General features: G+C 44.4%; 1 protein-coding gene across 2 annotated transcripts in view; it reads left to right on the forward strand.

Annotated features, from left to right (window-relative positions):
* Nucleotides 1-359: 359 nt before the first annotated feature.
* The window catches only part of col11a1a (collagen, type XI, alpha 1a), an 80,995-nt gene continuing 61,122 nt past the window's right edge, over nt 360-20,232 (forward strand). The window contains exons 1-6 of one of the 2 annotated variants that reach the window (XM_040127276.1): nt 360-474; nt 5,343-5,507; nt 6,136-6,349; nt 9,019-9,181; nt 17,782-17,907; nt 19,841-19,933. In XM_040127276.1, the coding sequence (XP_039983210.1) occupies nt 360-474; nt 5,343-5,507; nt 6,136-6,349; nt 9,019-9,181; nt 17,782-17,907; nt 19,841-19,933 (876 nt within the window). The remainder of the gene's footprint in view (nt 475-5,342; nt 5,508-6,135; nt 6,350-9,018; nt 9,182-17,781; nt 17,908-19,840; nt 19,934-20,232) is intronic. The other variant, XM_040127277.1, reaches the window with a different exon arrangement.

The following is a 20,232-nucleotide window of genomic DNA, read 5'->3' on the forward strand; positions in this document are numbered from 1 at the left end:
GACCCGAAGGAGAATTTCCAGCCCCGTGATTTGCTAATCGGAGGCTGGTTCCCTTGTCATTCCCCTGTAATCGTGGCTCTGGTTTGTGGAGCTTGCCCAGCCCTCCTGTCCGCGGACGCACCAAGTGTACCGACCGCACTCTGTGCGTTTTGGTTAAAGCCCGACTACCTTCACTGTGAAGGCTGGGCACCGGGAAGGAGGATCGGGGGCCTCGTTGTGGCTGAGAGAAGAGGCTGAAACTCCTGACATATGGCTTTTTTGTAGGACAGTTTCCATCATCATTTGGGATTGTGGAAGGGACGCCATTAAAAATCACCTGAAGTCGCCCAAAAGTTTGATTCACTTGCGGGCGCCCGACCATGGAGATGCAAAGGTGGTCCACAAGGTGGAAAACGAAAAGGTGGCTTATGGATTCCGCTGTAACCGCATTCATCACTTTAACCCTGGTTCTACAGGCTGCTAATGTCAGAGCAGGTAAGAACGTTAGGGACCAAACTTCTCTAATGAGCTCTATCTGGCCGAAAGGGGACGGAGCGGCGAGCGGCTGGGATGATGGAGATTGTGGGATGCACTGATTTACCTGGACGCAGCGGCGTCGTGTTTGCTTCCTAGTCCAGTACACACGTGTTTCCCCCCCGGTCCACAACCAGAGTAGTTGCGATGAGGCGAGGTTTCCCCCCCGGACGAAAGGCTTAGGTACAGTGCAGCCGTGCCCTGCTCACCACTGTAGTGAAGCGGACGGTTTCTAGAGGCAGCGTAGACGGTACGTGCCTGAGGCGCACATATTTCGTTGGCAAAAACGCTGCATTCATCCACGCACAGTTTACCGCATGAATGGAAAGCGTCCGCCCCGGAGATGCAACACTTCGCCAACTTAAATTCATCCAAAGCCGCTGGTACGTGCCTCCAGAGATCAGGACAACGGAGAGGAGAAGCTCTCTGTTTGAGCCGGGGTCCGCTAGGTGGATGTGGACAGGGGTTAGCGGGGTGGATTTCCTTAGCCAGAGGACACTGGACGTTGGTCGGACCCGGGACTTACCCTGGGTTACAGGCTACGTCCAACCGTTGAACTGCACGTTTTAACATGTAATCTGATTTTTTTTTGTTAGGGTCGAAGTGCTGTAAATTCTACTTTTCTGTTGACCTGGTTGTCGGTGCGCTCTGAAAGAGGCAGACAATTCAGTGAATGTAATCCTACACCTGAAGAGCAGGACAGTCTGTCCATAGCTAGATAGACAGGTGGTTCATCGAAGGTCGTGGGGCTACAGCAGTTTTTGCAGGGAAAATGTAAAGTACATCTTTGCAAAGGACTCAGTGGATCTCAAACCGGTCAGTGCAGAGTGCAAAGCCCCTGTGTGTCTACAGGGGGCAAAGTGGTCAGGCAGGTTCACCCTATCTCCACAGTGCCCTGGTCCACACCGAAGGCCAAAACCTGCCCCCCCCCCCCACTCCCCCGCCTCAGCGGTGCCCAGTTCTTCCCTCGACTTTTGCACTTAGATGTTTAGTCAACTGCAGGACAAAGCTGTGTTGTGTGAGCGGTGGGAATGCTTCCCCTCTAAGTACTGAGCAGTTAGTTATTTGATGATGGTCCTTGTTGCACTTCCCTATGATTTCAGAGCCTTCAAAGAGCAGGCCTGCATGTGGGCCTAGCCTGCAGCCATAATGGCCACAAGTCACAGGGTTCAGCATTTTATCCTATAGACAAATCTGTGAGGATTTATTGTTGCATATTTAGATTTAGGAAACATCTTTTATCTCCAGAATGACTGTTTTTGCAGGATGGAGATTCAGCCTTGTTACTGTTTTTTTGGGGTTTTTTTTTGTTAAATAAGATTCATATCATTTTAGCCTATGCTATGGCTTTTGGAAAGTGTTTCATAAGCAGATGGGTGGTTAGATGTCTCAGCCTTTAACCAAATAATTAGTGAAGTTGAAGCAGGAAATCACAAAAAGTTGGAGTTAATGGAATTTCACTGCAGTCGCAGTTTTTAATGCACAAATCGATTTATGTCCCTTTTTATTCATTTATCCACTTCGCATTCCTCCTTTCACAGTCATTAGTTTCCCGGAAGGACTACAGCCGGCTCAGAAGATATCAGACTAGAGTTGTACTTCAGATTGAAAATCTCCCCTTTCCAAACTCTTTTTTTAATCTTACGAACTGTGCCGCAGGCTCCGTTTTCCATGGTCTCAGTCAGTTTCTTCTGAGCTCTTTACGGCAGTCGAAGCTGTTCCTGCAGGGTGCCCTCTGCATCTAGCAGTGTACAGACACGTTTTCTCAGCCCCCGGGGCGCAGGCTCAGATGTGCATTCCAGCAGACAAAGCTAGCATTTTCAGAGTCCTCTCCCTAATGTGCTCAACCGGGAACATCAGCTAATCAGCTCCTTGCTCTACCTTTGTCCCGCTGAAGCTGTCACATATTTATAGTCATTGTTGGATCAGTTGGAGATAAGCTTTGATTCCTCCGCACAAAGCCACAACTTGTTTGACACCATGAATGTGCTAGAAACTGCCAATTCAAGCTCAAATTCTGAAATGTCGACGATCACAGTGGCTTTCCAGTGATCTCTTTTGCTAATATATGACCTGTTTGGATTGAGAAAAAGTTTTGAAGACTATTTGATAAAATGCCTTGATATTCACATGGAGGGATACAGTAAAGGGAGTTAATGAGAGTTAATACGAGGGGGGCAAGAGTAGAGGGAAAAATGCTTTGAAAAACTGGGTTGGTCTCAGTGAAGGTTCCTTGGAATGACACCAGTATAAAGCCGTCTTGTTTTAGCCGGCAGCATGGTGGAAGTTAAAGGAAGGAGAGAGGGAGAGATTGAGTGAGGGAGAGGAGGGGGGGATATGTGTATATATATATATATATATATATAGAGAGAGAGAGAGACATGTTGGCTGAAGATATTATTAGAGTCTCAGGGAGCTGCAGGTGAAAAGGTCCTCCCCCGTTTACCAGCCAATTTCACCTCACTGTGAAGATGTAAAGGCTGAAGATGGCGCAGCAGGAGGGGGTTCATGATATCAGCGGGCCTATGCTCACGTCTTACGCACTGTGTAATAAAGGAAGAGCTGAGACTGTTTTTGGCCTCTTTCCTAAGAATGGTGTTATGTTTTCTCTTGGAGCGCACTGCTTACATCACCTGTGAACGTGATGGAGATGATATCAAAGTAGTTAATCTGTGTCTTATGCTTATGTGTCATACTGCTCCTCCTTCCCTTCCATGCTTCTGCAATTTGCATAATGACATTTGGATGGACCAGTAACTGAGCAACAGAAGCTCTCTAACTGACTTAAGGGTTGGCTAGAATATTTTCTCTCGTCCAGACCTAGGCTGGTCCAACCTTCCATGGGTTCCAACTGAGTTCTGCTGGTAGCTATGTGGCCTGTTTGCTTAGCCCTCAGGGCAAACTCACACCAGCTCATCAGATGCACTCTTTAAAACCTGTGCACACTCATTTGGCCATCCTAATTGGATTGGCCAGTATTGGCGTTTTCTCAGCACCTGTGTGCGAGGGTCGTAGCCTGGCCAAATTGCCACATCTGGAACATATGAGTCCTGGAGTTTGAACTGAAAGCAACTCTGCAGGATCTCACAATGACGTCCTCAGTTCACTCTCCAAAGTAAGTAGCTGGTTCATCCTTACAAGCTACAAAAAAGGCCAAGCTGACCTGACTGATAGCATTCCCACGGAGCAACGGTTTGCTAATGTCTGTATATAATTTTGCTTGCCCTGTTTTCTTCTGCGTCCTCTGTTGAAATGGGAAAGAGTTGGATTGCGGTGGGTTGACTGTGAGGGCGCTGAGTTATTCTACTTACCAGTGCACTGGTCTGAGTACTGTCCCCAAAAGGCAGCGTAATCGGCACCGACTATCTGATGATCTTGTAACGTTTGTGTGAGCAGTGCTCACGGCAACTTATCCAGTAGGAATAGGTTCATAGTCAAACAGGGACAAGTGCTTCACTAACCAGAGGGAAACGGGCTCTTATTTTGCTTTTCCATGCCACAGCTGGAATGTTGACCAGACAGTGTTGCGTATCAACACAAGACATTTTTTAAAGATCCCTTTGTATCAAAAAGTTAAAGAAACTTTTAGAGTGATTTGACCTCTACATGCTAACCAAAACAGTGGCTTTGGAGCCATCAGAAAAGGCTTGCTGAAGCTTTCAGACACCTTGGCATGCCCATTTACCCTACAGAAACAGATTAGTGACATTTAACAGTCTGCCATTGTGTTGCCTGTATTAGTCAGATATTGGTTTGCTCTGTGGAGTGAAGTCAGCATCTGTTTTTACTTATAACATATGACACTGAAATCACCTGCCTGTGCATGTAACAGAGGCTCTGTATACTTCAGCGCTTTAGTCTCTCCCTGTTCAGGTTCACCAAGATGATGTTTTATGCTGAGAGGGTGTTTTGATGAAGAGGCATAATTATAATGCTTTCCCAAGGGTGTCTATTGACATCATCAGGCCACACAGGTTCCTTTATGTAAAGTGCATCAGACTGAAGAGAATGGAAAACCCAGAGAGGCTCTGGTGAGCCTTATCAAGGTAAACCTATCCAGGTGTTATAGAACTAGATCTCTGTTGGTACATTGTTCATTATGCGCTTTGGTTGGCCTTGATGGAGACATCAAGATGAGCCTGTAGAGCCACGGCAAGGCAGCATTTCCTGACTTAAACTCAGATACGTGTTGTTCAATGGGGCTATGTCGTTGTGTTATGTGTTATTTAGTGTTAACCTATGTTTGATGTCGATGCAGTGCCCTCCTGTGAGCCATACGTTAATCATACATTGTGTATACACTATCAATGATACTGTGACAAATGTGTCATAGTGCCATTTTGATGGCACATGGAAACAACCATCAGTACTGGAACGGGATGGTCAGGATGAGGGAATCTGTGAAGTGTTCCTGAGCCGGGTTAACCTTCCCTGTCCTTTCAGACCTGTAATGAAATCAGTGCAATCATGTACTGTTGCGTGAGGAAGGTTCCTCCACGCTCGGCGAACGTAACGCACAGAATTTTGCCTATTAATGCCATATTTGTTCATATTTAATGTAATACGAATCATGCAGTGGCTCTGTCGCTGCCCTGTGTTTCTTTACCGGAACAGGACGAGGTCACAGAAATTAACTTAAAATGATGAAAGCCTACCATATAACCAACTGAAAATAAAGTACTTTGATACAGTATGCATGTAATGTTCTCTGTTGTCATCCATCATCCTTGTGCTGATCACGGTGATGAGCCAACCACACCTTTAACCAAATGTTGCCCGCAAAAGTCAATACTGTGACTTAACTGATGTTTTGTTTGCTTCCTGAACAGCAGAACCAGTGGATGTCCTAAAAGTATTAGAATTTCAAAATTACCCCGAAGGAGTGACAAAAGCATCGGGATTTTGCACAAACCGAAGAGCATCAAAGGCGGACTCGGCTTACAGAGTTGCCAGGCAGGCCCAGATCAGTGCCCCCACCGCGCAGTTATTCCCCGGTAAGACAAACTTCTCAGTCTTTAACCTCGTTCAACCATGATGTGTTTTTACTGTGTTTCAAAGGTGTTTTGACAGTGGATTCTCCTCCTAATTGTGTCACAGCTCTGCACTGTCAATGACCGCTTTGATTTGTTATTGTGAAATAAGACCAAGCAAAAGCTTTCTGGTCGCTACAAAACTTTCTAGACAAAAATCTAGCCAGGCACGGAACGCAACATTTGCAGCAGTTCTCTTCGTGTAACTGATTTCTATAGCTCCAAGCTAGACTCATAATGTTGATGATGTACAATGCTGTCGTAACATTCATGTAGGCAGAAAACACTCTTATAGATGTGCCTCACACAGAGAACTGGATTTAAGTGTGTCTTGAAATTTTCTACATTACAATTAGCGAGGTTAAAATGATGACATGTAAAAGTTTTTTATGAAATGGCAGTAGGTCAAATCATTAGAATTTTTATTTACATCCCTGATACAGTGTGGTCTAGTTGCCTTAGAGTGAAGGGGCAGTAACCTCAATATTACATAATAGTACAGGTTTTGTCACTCATGTTGGAAGTGTCCTCTGCCACAATAACTCTATCTCATTCACCTGTCTTTCCCACCCTTCCTGTTTTGTCTTCGCAGGAGGCGTTTTTCCTGAGGACTTCTCCATCCTGACCACGGTGCGCCCCAAGTCCGGCCTCCAGTCTTTCTTGCTGTCCATTTACAACAAGCAGGGAGTCCAGCAGCTGGGTGTGGAGGTTGGACGCTCCCCTGTCTTCCTGTATGAGGATCAGGCCGGTAAACCAGCCCCAGAGGACTACCCCCTGTTCCGTACTCTCAACCTCGCTGACGGAAAGTACGTCAGATCTCAAACGTGCACTCCTGTGCTCACATACTCAAACACACCCATGCACCCTCAGACTCACGGTTGGAACTGATTCAGAAGGAAAGAGTGTCGTAGGGAGCAAGGAGGGGGGTAGAGAGCTGGATGGTGCAATAAGGAACATACCAAGTTTAATCTCACCGGACTTGACCAGGCCATCCAGGCTATGCCAGTTTGTACCACTGAACGACTTGATAGAAAGTCATCCAGCACATACTTCATGCTGTACTGCCAGCTCTTGCAGCTGATGCAGTTTGGCCAAGTTACTGCAAGACATGTTCTGAAAACTGGCGTCTCGGTAGTCCTCCTATTTGATAGCATTCATCATGATGTGATTGATCAATACATTGATTGTCTATGGAAAACCGGGATAGATTGTTCTGTATTAAAAAGTGAAGTATACATGAAAATGCATTTTTATGAGAGGTGCAGTGATTTCCGTGGCCTTTTCGATCATCCTAAAACTAGTTAAATAACCAAATCAACTAAAACATCCAAACCCTCAGACATTTTCAGATTTCCCACTGACTTGTTCTTCTTGATAAAAGCAAGAAAACAACCCAGATCTTCCCATTGTTGCACCACAGGTGCTCATCACCAGATTATCCATCTCATCGGGGGTCTGTGGGCACAGAGACAGGTCAGAGACAGGGAGACACTGGATTATTGGGGCACAGCAGGGACTGCTATGGGCAGCCTGACCTCATCCATGAACTCACTGGCTCTGTTATTTTAGAGAGCGAGAGAGCGGGGGGTGGGGGGTGGGGGTGGGGGGGGCAGTCCTAAACTTCCTTTTTACCCCCTTGGACTACCTCAGCCGACCAGAAACAGCACTCCTAACCTTTTAGCATAAACCTGATTATCTGCTCCCAGGTTCAGAAATCCCAGAATTCTCGCTCAGAGCTTCGGCTTAGCTGACATGAGCCTGTGTGCAGATGCAGGGGAATAAATAAACAGATGGGCTGCTGGGAAAACGCATCATTTGAAATAGTATTAAAAGTGTTTCCCAGTGTTATTAAATTTTTTTTCACTTCCTGAACGTGCTATGAGAGGATAGTTTGTTTCTTGAACTTTTAAAGAAAGTCATAACCCGGTCACAATATTTTCGTGCCCTTAAATGGGCTTAAGAAGAGATCCAGTGCGTACACAGCAATCGTGATAGAAGGAGGCTTGGTAAATCCCTCAAAAATCTCACGCCAGCAATAACTCTGCTTTATGTAAAGGTTGCAACAAAGAGAACTCGTTAACATTCCCAGTCCGTGTGTTGTTAGTCCTGTTGGCTGTTTTGTCCAGTGTGTGGTTCTTGTGACCCACTGTCTAAGGGGCAATGTTCTCTGTGGAGGATTTTTAACACTTCTCGGTCTGGATGCATTCCAGATCCAGGCCTTGTCTAAATTTTCACTGACCCCAGCTCAGGCTTCATACAGTCTACAATCCCTGTGGATGTATTCATTGTTACTAAGAAGCACACGCCAAGCTTGAAAAGAGCGGCACAATGATGAGGTGAAAAAGAGCATTATCCCTTTCTTTAAAAGGAGTGGGAGGATTTCTGCTGAGCTGTTACAGTGTGTACTGTTGGTCTTATGTTATATAAGCTCTTTAAAATACAGAAAAAAATAATCAGACTTACATTTTCCTCTTGAAATACAATGTTACCCTTCCTCTTCTGATCAGAATGCACTTCAAAAGTTTGAGATATTCGTTAAACCTTTTGAAGTCAGCACTTGCTTTTCTGCCATATAAAGTGACAAGTAATCCTTCCTGCTGTACCGCTGAGCCCAGGGAGAGTCGCATGCTTATTTTCTTCTAAGCTTCACCGCCTGCCCTGGAATGTGTCTCTGTGATCTAGCTGTGTTCAAAGGAACTGGGCAGTTTTCCTCATTTGCCGTACAGAGAAATTAATGTGATATCAGATGTATACCTGTACCTGAGATACAGGCTTCCGATGCTGCCGTCTTGGGCTACAGTCGTGCCAGGTCTTATCTTCCACCTCAGAACAATGTTTTGACTGTGTGTCTCCTGCTCTGGCAAGGCAGCCCTTCCTGGATCCTGACACACACTTTCCACAATGTTCACCGTGTCTGTCATGCCGAGTAACCCAGAAGGAGGATTAAGTTTGGAGTTTAATGAGTGTAATCCCGTGTTAAACAGGGCCAAAGTGTGGGGGCAAGAATGTGGTCCACTGCTGCCTGGTATGCAATAGTCCTTAAGTGCAGTGGCAAATGGTCTAGAGGCGAGCGAGGTGTCAGACTCACGTGTGACCCTGGTTAACCCAGCGCATCTATGGGTGTCGTCGATCGAAATGTATCATTCATAACTCTGTTGCTCGTGTTTCTCAGAGCATTTCCTTCTGGCATTAATCCCTCCATACGACAGAACCTTCTGAGTTACTTTCTCCTTGAGGTGTTTTGTCATGTATAAAAGGCAGATTATAATCCTATTACAAGCGCAGATAAGGTGTCCTTACAATCAACCTGCCTGAATTCCTGAAAAACAATTTTAAATAGGATCGACTCAAAAGTCCTTCTGATGACGCCACCGGATGAAAGGACAAATGTAATCTCTTAAACAATTGATAACGCTTGAACCGAATGACCCTGACCTCTTTTGTGCTCACTCCTCCTTGTTGTGTCCTTGACCAGGTGGCACCGTGTGGCCATCAGTGTGGATAAGAAGACGGTCACTATCATCGCCGACTGTAAGAAGAAGATCATTAAGCCTCTCCCCAGGAGTGACCACGCTTCCATCGACACCAATGGCATTACCGTGTTTGGCACCAGGATCCTGGATGAGGAGGTTTTCCAGGTAAAGTTTTCAGTGGTGGAGTTTGAGAACACTTCCGTTGTGACTGAGTTGTTTCTAAGGGCAAGGATGAGCTGCATCTTTGGCCTCACTGCCAGATGCCTTTTTGGCATAATTATCAGAAATGATGTAGCAACCATCTATGACTAAAAAGTGGCCCCAACAACTAGTGTTTCAGTCTGTTGTGAACTCATTGAATATGATGCGGTTTTTTCTTTTAGTGACCCGTTGACACACCGCAGACATCTCTTCATTCGAATTAATAGTATTTGTTGTGTGTCCTGATTGTCCAAATTTTGCTTCAAGTTCTTTGACTTAGGGGGTTTAGTTTAAGTCCCGTCGAGGCCGCCCTAGTGCCCTTTGATGCTGCCAAAAAGGAATGTTAGAAACCAGAGAAGGGATCTGGAGGCATTCAGTTCTTCTTCTTGATTTTGGATGAGCACCGTCACATAGATATCATACATATGTCTGAGATATATCTGAGGCCTTTTGTCTTGGCTTCTGCTCTTATAGTGTAGTTTGATGACAGCACAGGCAGAACGAGTCCTAGCAGAGCTTTTCAGCTGTCCTTGTTTTGGACCGCCTGCTTGACCACGTGAGTAACTTGGTTAATGTGTTGCTCTCACTTTTTCAAAGTTTGACAAGCTCAGATTTTACTGTATGTAGAGGTCAAACAAGACACATAGCACATTATGGCTGCTAGGCCAGCTTTTTAAAATTACAATCGACACAGACTGCAAGCAACGCACTACTTAGATAGCTAAAATACAGATAGAAAAATGAAAAGTGACTTCAGATCTTACCACTGACTCAGGGTTTTTGAGGCATGAAAGCTTTGAGAGGCTTTCTGGGAGCAGTTCCTTCTATTATTTGCTCTTACTGTACTGATAAATTGTTAACTATTGTTCATAAAAAATGATATGGTTGGAAACTAAGGCCCAGGGAAATGTGATACTGTTATTTGGATCAGTGTGAAAAGTTCATTTGTGACAAATGTGTCTCACCTCGCAACCTCATCCACACATCAGCTGAGGTCCAGCAGCACCATCCACCCAAAAAGTCCCAGCAGACACTGACCCTGAATAGATGCTGATATAGTGGATTCTAGGATAACTGGGGTGTTGTTCAAACAAATGCTTACCTGGTGACTGCATTTTGTGATTTCAACCTAAGCCATGTGTAAGCGGTTGGACTCAGCCACCTTTTGTACATTACTATTGCTTCTTTGTTTGAGTTTTTCTGCTTTTGGTAAACTTCTCAGATCCTTTGTTAAAGCCTCTCTTTACCTTGTATTTAGAGGCACTTAGAGTCACATGAGCCCCTTTTTCCGGCCAAGAGCTCCCTGTTGGAGCTTCACTTTGGTCGGGATTTACCAAAAATATAACTGGCCGTGTTGAAACGTTCTATTGGATTGACGTTTCTAAGTGAAGTGGTTGAAGCGGCCTACCAATGAATGGATGTCTAACTTGATTAGGTGGCCATGTTGTATTGTACAGATTGAGAGATGATAAGTGTACTAAACTGATGGTTTTCCCCCCGCTTTTGGCTAAAAGGGTGTCGGCTGTTACTGTCTGGCTTTAACGATCAAGTGTTGCACCAACATTATGTTGTTATGTTGTATTTATCCTATTTATTGGTTGAAATGAATAAAACTTTTAAGAAAGACTTAAGAAAGACTGCTGCTTTTACAATAGGTCAGATATAAGGTTTGAGGTGCCAAAGATGCGTCCACTTAGATACAGAAACCAGTCTTTCCCCATGTCCATTTACTGTGGCCCGAGCAAGAGTCAGCAACCCCGGATGAAGACGAAATTATACCCGAGATACCCACTAGCTCTTCCACATAGTATGCGGTGAACACTGAAGTGAATCGGAACTCCTCTTAGTAGAGCCACCGTTGCTGTGACTTGGCATTGGCAGTGTTATCACATGTAAACAATGCTTTTCCGAAACATTGCTAAACCGGTGCTTGTTACTGAAATCTATATCTAGCCATAAATACGTGGACAAAAAAGAAAAATGTCAATGTATCTGTGGCACCAAATAGCAATGTAAGCCACAGTTAAACCCAGGCTGTTTCTCAACACCAAATCATTGAGAGGAAAGTTAATAAAAAATAACACAAATCTGCATCTGTCAGTCTCAAAAATTTCAGTTTTATAAGGTCAACTTTCTCAGATTTGGGGTATGTTACCACTTCCTTAGTTAGTGATTTGAACATTATACTTGAGATATAGCTCATCCAGAGGTGGACGCTGGCGAGGGCTCAGGCGGATGTAAATAATGACAGACAATTGCTAACTGCCATGACCCTCACGATCTGTGTTGGGAGCTAAAGGTCACTGAAAGGCTGTGTGGGGGCTGTGTTTGCTCGTGAGAGAGCGCTGGTTAGTTTATGGGCAGCAGGAACGACTAGTCGTTATTCGGATGCCATGTTTGAATGACTGACGCTGCCGCTATTGTTTTAAAGCTGTATTCCTTCGGCATGCCTACTCATCGCCATGGGGATATTGGAGGCCATTTTGGGTCTGCGCAGTCATTTTTTTGGTGTGTATTTCTCATTATTTGCTCTGTTTGACCCCATGCTACACTGCGGTCATTTGGATTACGAGATTGCCGATGAAAAGTTAAATTCAAAGATGGGAATTCTCACCACAAGTCAGACAACCATAGCACAGCACGATGTTAAAATAGTAATCAAGGTAATGAAGATTATTTCAGTCTCTGTCAGTAACAGACTGACGGAAAACATCAGTTATTAATGTTTTTGTTTGTCTGGAAAAATATAAAATCAGTTTGCAGGATGGATGTTGCTGACTGACAAAGATCTAGGGACTATTGTTTTCTAGCTGCAGTGATTTATAAGCAGATTTGCTTTCATATCTCCTGTCAGTTTTGATTAGATTTACGGGAGGACACTGAACCCAGCATGTGTATGGAACAGTGTGCCCAGTCAGAGGTTGGCCAGTGGAAGTGCTGAAAATAGGAGCCATAAGTCAGCTAACAGGGTCTTCTCTGTGCGGTTTTTGGAACAGCTCTCCTATCTGTTCTCTGTCCCTGCTCTCCTCAGAGATCCACAGGGACCAGTGCATGCTGGGATACACGGGGGAAGGAAATACCTCGGCCTCGTACATTCACGCCAGTGGTCAGAGTGAGAAAATAAATGTGTCCGTAAAGCCAGTTTTTCCTGAAAAGTGTGCCCAGGGAATGTTTCACCTTAGCAGATTCTCTGTCATGGCTCCTCTTGTTACTTTAATTAGTCATTATATTTGATTGCATCGCCATATAACTTACGTGGAAGAAAATGACAGGAATGTAAGAAATATTGTACATGGCGCTAGTTTAACTGTCTTGGCAGTGAATATTCATTTACAGTTTCTTTCAGAGTTAAGTTTTTATTCCCCTATAAAACCACTTTGGTAGGTGAGTTTTTGATTTTATAATAAATTTAATAATAATAAAACATCACAACCATTTGCCTTGTTACTCAAACTCTTAGATTCGTTTTCATAAGTTGACCTGCATTTTTCATAAATGCCTATTCATGCTATACCTGCCCCAGGTTGGAGGCGACCACCGCTGCAGAGGGATCTGGTTTAGATGAATGGGAGTCTTTCATTGCCCCGTCAGACCTTCCTCATTTCCTCTTCTCCTCCCCTCCCTGCATATTCTCCCCTGCTCACCCCCCCCCCATCTTGAGGCCTCCCTACCGTGCCAAAGCCATGAGACTGTCTATTCATGCCTGGCTGACATTACCTGTCTGAATCGAGCACACACATACAGCATGCATACCTGCCTATTCCCCCCGTCCCTGTCCAGCAAACGTTCATCAGTGCTCGGCTTGTCTCCGCTGAAGGACTAGATGGTGCTGAGGTGCTCTGTGTCACGCTGCCCATACCAACAGCAATGCGCTTTTTCTTGTCTGAAAAAGTGCATTTTTTACTGCTAGCAGGTTATTCGTAGAAATAATAATCTGCCTGCCTTATAGCTACTTTTTCACAGAGAAACACCTAGAGTAGCAATTATTCTGTGCATTTAATGCTGACCACAATTGAACAGTTTTTTTTTTTTTACAAAACCAAGCATTTTTTAAACGGAATATATTAATTTCACTTCCACTTAGCTGTTGCTGTGCACAGAGCAGTGGCCACTGTACTGCAAAAATGCTAAACTTTTTTTGTGTCAGTCCTTTAATGTCATGTTTTGGAGGTTCGATCCTCCGGCTGTCTGGGGTGCCAGCCACGTCTCCCTCTTCCTGGTTTCCTAGTTCTCGTATGCTCAGGGCCACTGTAGTGTATAGACTCTTGGGGGAGTGGCTAATTGTTGTGTGGGGCTGTCTAATTACAGTTAGCTATGGTTAGACTGAAGGTATGTCCCCCTGGGCAAAGGTATGTCAAAGGACCCATGGTGACGACCAGTTGTGTTTTGATTTGGCCAGTGATGCCCTGCACTCTCCCTATAATTAAAACATGCATTGAGATTTTAGTAGGGAAAAGACAAAAGAGCAATCTGTCACAGCAAAACTAACCACTGCTGCGTGCCAATCACTCAAAACATGGACGTCGTCTTCATGCAGCTACTCTGTGAAAATCAGACTCGTTTACCATGCACTGCTTTAACCCTTGACCCCTTCCATAATGATTTATATCCCATGGTGCTTTGTGGTCAGGATGAGGTCAAGATCGATACTGGATTTAGAGAAAGAGGTTGTATGGCGTCGTGAGCTCTGCACTGTCAGCAAATCAATGAAGTTATTTTCCTGGTTTTATTTCTCTGCCAGTTGTCCGTCGCTGTTTGCTCGGCATCGCAGAACAGTGCAAACCAAGTCAGATTTAGTGGTGATGAGCAGACAGCACAGAGTCAAAGCAGCTCTTTGAGCGTTCAGCCAGCTAACCTCATAAATCTCGATTAAAAGAATAACATAGTTTAATATCATACCACAACATACATTCTTGTCTTATCTTCTTTCGGTTCGTCGTTCAGCTTGTTGCTTTTTCCACGTTATCAGCAAATATCAACCTTGGTGCTTTAAGAAGTGTCATGCTCTCTCACGTTTCTCAAATGTTAATGATGCATTTAAACACTTCACGAATTCCACTCGAGGTGAACACGACCAAGAATAACAAAACAGTGGATACAGCTGGTATAGAGTAGTGAATTCATTTCTACGAGGATTCACAAGTCTCAGCTGTTGATCTTGACCCAGCTTCTCTCTTTCAGCCTCTCTCTTCTCGTTGACCTCTGACACCGCAGTCATTAACGCAACGTCACGGGCCTGTTTCTGTGCTGTGCTGCAGGCAGGAGGGGCATATTTTGGAGCTCTGGCTTTGCTCCAAGTTACCAGAGTCTTTTATCTCAGCAGTCCACAATGGAAGACAGGCCCAGAGCCTCGGCATAACACTCCCCAGGTGTTTCCCAGCACAAAACATCTTTTACCATCCCAGCTGCTCTCTGTAAAGCCCTGCCTGTCTGTCTCGGGATGCTTCTTGGTGTTCCCTTCCTGAGCTGACATCAGTTTCTCACTTGTCTTGCTTTGGCCTCGTAAACTGGCTCTTCTTCATTTGGTGACTCGGTCGCAATCTCTATTTTCTGCTGGAAAGACAGGTCAATGCTGCAAATACTCTAAGTTATCCTGGCAAGTGGATGTAGAGGTTCATCTGATTCATAACGTGTTCATTGAAGTGTTCTTCAATGCCACAATTATTGTTATTATTTTTTTAATCTTTGAAACTCTCCTGCTTGTTGGGACTTGTGCATGCACGCATCAGGAGGCACAGCTACTGGACGATACGTGATCATTTGGTCGTGTGCATTTACTCTTGAATGTATCGGTCACGTTGCTCACGTCCTCCTATGAAATAGTCAGAAGTTTCCTGGTTGTGCTGGTCCGAGCTGGGGGTTGAAGACTGTGTCTCCACAGCCTGTTGACTCTCAGACATGGACTAATTAGAGCTGACTCTAGACAGGGTTCAAGCGTTCAGTGTTGCTCTTAGTGTGACACATGAGGTAATACATGTCAGCTTGAGTCAGGGCAAGGCTTGATCTCTCTGCCGCTGTTGAGCGCCACCAGACACACATACATACACACAGACCTCAACTGAGGCCTTTCCTGGCACCTAGGTTTAGTGCTGTCCCCTGCCTGTTTTTCTGGACAATTTTGTCTTTTCATGGTCAGTATGGCAAACGTTTTCAATGGATAACACAGACGTTTTGTAGTATCATATCTTTCAGGAATGGCACAGAATTCTTTCTTACAGTCAGGACGCCTACACAAGGACCAGAGTCACCTTTCTGCTCATATTGTCACAGTGGTTTATTCACCAAGTGCTGTGCATTTCACCGGAAAACGTCTCTTCTGGCCTAGCTTGCTTCACTCGCTAAAACGCAACCTTGACATATTACAAACAGTTATTACCAGTAGCTCAGTTGTTGGGAAGCTTTCAGACAATGGGAGTGAGATGACGTCCTGGTTACGCTGCAGCATCCACGACTGCAGCTACTGACAATGTAATACCTGCAGTGTAATAACTTGGTATGAGCAGAAGTGCTACGACTGGCCCACGCAGATCAGAAGGTTGGAATTAGGCGTAACATGGGCCAGAAACCTGTGTATGGAGTGGCTGACCAAGCAAGGCAGAACAGGGTGCTTGTTCTCCGGTTTTCAGTCGGTGTGCAGATGCACCACGTCTTACATGTATTGTTGTTAGAAAAGCAATCAGCCAGTCAGAGAAATCAAGTCATCTTTAAGGTAGCATTTCACCCTCCCAGAGGCACACACGGAGGAATCTCTTGACCGTGCAGCGAGACGTTGATGGATGGTTACACGGAGGAGGTTTCAAGGAGCTCTGCTTGTCCTAGCACATGGATGTTTATACTAAGGTACACGTTAGGGATCCATACATCTACTTTTGAAACAGGGAGAATTAACACACACAAACGTACACATTCTCTCGGCAAGTTGCAGCCTGCTTCATCTCTCCCATGTTTCACTGCCGATCTTCCATTCTGCTCTTCAACGTATAGTGTCCCTGCTGACACAAGTGCATTAGGATTTTACCTCTGGGCTCAGGCATCCATGTGTGCTCACCTGCCAAACATCCTAACCAAAGACATGCCTCTTCACCCACCTCACGAGAACCCCCTCAGCTGTCTTTGCAATGTGTGCAAAGGCTCAAAAACGGGCCTGCAGGAATTAGGTTCAAGCAATTACAGACTCCAGAAAAGAAAAATCCAGATGCTTTCTCCAGTACGTTCGCTGTCTTGCAGTGAGCTGACTGCTTTGGCTGTAGGACTGATAACAAGGCTGGACAGTGCTGGAATGGTGTCAAGCACTGTGGTGTACCGTCCCAACCAGAGACAGAACATTGTGGTCTGAGTGACTTTTCTCAAACCGTGTTTGAGATTTTGAGGGTTTTACTCTTTCCTGTGTGCTATTTTAGTGGTTTTCAGACAAAGCCATTATGAATTAATGGTTCTTGCTCAATGTGTTTTCTTTTTTTTTTCTCCATATGACATTTTTAGAGATGGCTTAATTTTAGCATAATCCCCATTGACACTAATTGCACCAGACACCATCAGTAACCATGTGGACTTGTGGGCTGAGCCTTCAAATTAAAAGCTGTTCACAACTGGTTCGATTCGGCTGATTTTGTGGCCAGTAACGATATTGTTATGTGAATGTAAAGGGAAACGTTACATTTTTGCCAAGGAATCCCCAAATTTTGTTTGTTAAAGAGTCGGAACAAAGTTATGTACTATGGCAGGATATTTCATATTGAACTATAATGATAAGAAATAAGATAAGAAAGACTAAAACTGTAAATATGGCAGTAAATGCTGGAGAGGAAAGCTCACTTAAAATTAAATTATAAGAACATAAACACAACAAAAAGTAACACCTGAATTAAGAAAGCAAAACATGAAATGCATATAAACTGTAGTTTATCCCCATTTCCTGGTCTATTCCCAGGTTGTACTGCTTTTTTTGATGTATAACTGCCAAAATTCATTATGGCATGATGGTTCATCTGTGATGGGAAATATGAGCCAATTATATGGTCTTGCCAATTGTTACCAGTGAGAATGAAGTTGTTTACTGTAGCACACATGGCCATGCCAGGTGTTGCTTGTGTCCTGATGATACATGTTTATTTGATTTCCTGAGGTAAACCTCGGCGCTGATGATAATAATTTTCCCAGTGTCTGAACTCCCTGCACCATGTGAGCGTGGGGTGTGTGTCGAGCTGTTTAATCTTACAAGGGGGGAATTTACTCTGCCAGACTCTATAAGTGTATGGAACCGAAGAGATCACATCTGTAATTTAAGATTTACATTTATGCCACTTTACCCAGCATGTGTGAGTGTGTGAGCAAGATGAGACATGTCCCTCTTGTCAGTATGTCTGTGTAGCCTTGACTTGTCTGTCCCTAATGATCTGGTTTCATCAACCCCTCAGCAGCTCAGGGAGCTGTGAGTCGCAGTAATATGCATGTAAATGATTCGGATTCGCAGTATTGATTATCTCTTTTAAACTGGCATGGGGAAATCAGCTTCTGCACCGAGACGTTGAACTGACTCACATTTCCTTTTCTCTTCCCTGCAGGGCGACATCCAGCAACTTCTGATCGTGGCTGATCCCAGAGCAGCATATGACTACTGTGAACATTACAGCCCAGACTGTGACACTCCCCACAGCGATTCCCTGCAGGCCCAGGAGCCAGAGGAAGAGGTCAGCGGCTGGGGGGGGAGGCGGGGGGCGGGGGAGACTCTACAGAGCACGAATTGAGGGGTCCTGGTTAGTTTAAACTGTCTAAGAATTGTCCACAGAGGAACCGAAGAGCTTCACTTAAATCCAGGGCCTCTTGATGCGTTTGACACGCACAGAAACCAAAGTCGTCAGGTTTCTCTCGGGTTTTGCACGTTGGGAAAAGCCTTATGATCCTGGTGCATCTATACATGTTTTAACAGCTCTCTAGAGAACAATTCACAGTTGTTGAAAGTCGCCGAAATATTAAAGAAATAAGGAGAATTGCCGCAAAATAGATATCAGGTATTGTGAGTAGAGACCTGTGTGAGTCTCAGAGTACCGATCGTTCAGGTACTGGCAAGACAGTTACACGGACATGTACGTCCACTGACAGCATCTTCCTTACTCAGTGTAACACAAATGTAGCCGACACAACCAAGGAAGCATGAGCTGCGCAAATAACAGTATTTCAGCATTTTAGAATGCACCCACTGGGGTCTGCCCTTAAAGGGTAAATACACGCTACGTCAGTGGTTGAAACTTCAGTACATGCCTCCACATCTGGCCCCACCCCAGTCACTGATGACATAGCAGGCGTCTGCCATCAGGTAGTGGGTAGGTAAAGGTAAAATGCCCGCAGAACTGTCCTGGACCGGAGGTGTGGCCAGATGTGCACCTTTCTTGATAATTCAAACCCTTAGAGCAACAACAGCACAGCTGCTGCCTCCAGCTGGGACCTGTGAGCTTTGAATCTAAAGTATCACCATGGACACAGGTAGATTCACTGATCCTGGTGTGAGTGCGTAGGAAATTCATTCGCACTGATTGACAAATATGTGGGACACATGACAGTGTAAGATGTTGATTTTGAGGTTAAATGGGAAGGCGCTGATAGGGCTGCCTATTCTGTCCTTCTGATCTCTTCCTCTGTCCCTACATTAAAAAGTCTATTAACCCCAACTGTTTACTTACAAGTCTATAGAATAATTGTCCATTTTAACTACTCACACATTTAAACATGTCTGCGTCAGAGCAAAGCGCTACAAGTTAACCCTCCTTTTATGCTGGCCCATAAATCATTTACATGATTATGACGGGCAGGGCGAAACAATCACGGACACAGACCAGCTCCAAAGTAGTTCCTTTTTAAAAGTGCAGTGTGGTGCCTGATTGATCACAGAACCTATCACTTTTCATGAGAACTACAGAACTAGAGGAAGCTGCACTTTCTTTAAACCTCAGAAAAACCTTTAATCTGGCTGAACGTGGAAGTCCCGAAGTGTGTAATTTACATGCTTGCAGTGAGAAAGTTACATTACGACATCCCTGAAATGCAGCTGGTAATTTTGTCTTGGAGGTTTCCCTGTTGTATTCATTTGTTTCATGAGCTTTTAAACATCCCATCTGCTTCCATGTTTGTAGGCAGATGTCCACTTTCAGCATTTGTTTACTCGTTTGTTCACCATATGAAGACCATTATCTAATTTACTTGCGCTTGGTTTGGATTATTCAAAGGGAATGGCGATTTTTGTTTTTCTTTATCATTATCAGTGAACCATTATGTGTTAAAAAATTATACATTACAATACATTACATTCATATGATGCAATGTGTATAATATTGATACTGCTCTGATTGTCCAGTCTCTAACCATTCTTAATGCAGCTGCACTGATGGCATCATTTTATTACCACAGTTCTGTAAACTAATATCGTTTGCCATAAAGAATGATATAGAATTATTTGTTCAAACTTTAACTGTTTGAGCAGGCAGCATGCTCAGGATGATCGGTACTATACGTATCATCTTCTTGCTGAAAGAGCGCTCCGCATCCTTGACGCTAATGCTAACACCAAGACCTCTCTTCCTCCCACTCTCTCTCTCTCTCTCTCTCTCTCTCTCTGAACCTCTCTAGTACACTATTGATGATTTAGATTACTCTCAGTTCTATGATTACTCTGAGGGAGCCACAGACATCGTTCCAACCGATGAGTATTCTGAACCACAGGTAAATGAAAAAAGGAAAAGCAAAGAAAAAAAGATGTGTTTCTTGTAATGTCTCATCCATCCCATCCCACAGTTCTTCCTGTGTGCTGTTTCTGCCTCAGTGTTGTTTATGTGCACACCAGCAGTCCATTAGGTGGGAGTAACCTGCTTTGTGACAATATTTTCCCCCGGAATCAATCAACATTTTCAAAAGGTTTTTTCCAAAAATGTCAAAGAATAAGCCAAAAGATTGATAGGCCCCACTACGCCGAGAGAGCAAGCAGTAATCCAAGGGTCCGGACCGGGTTCTGCTTTCTCTGA

Source organism: Xiphias gladius, chromosome 5, assembly GCF_016859285.1.
Source record: "Xiphias gladius isolate SHS-SW01 ecotype Sanya breed wild chromosome 5, ASM1685928v1, whole genome shotgun sequence".
Lineage (NCBI taxonomy): Eukaryota > Metazoa > Chordata > Actinopteri > Istiophoriformes > Xiphiidae > Xiphias > Xiphias gladius.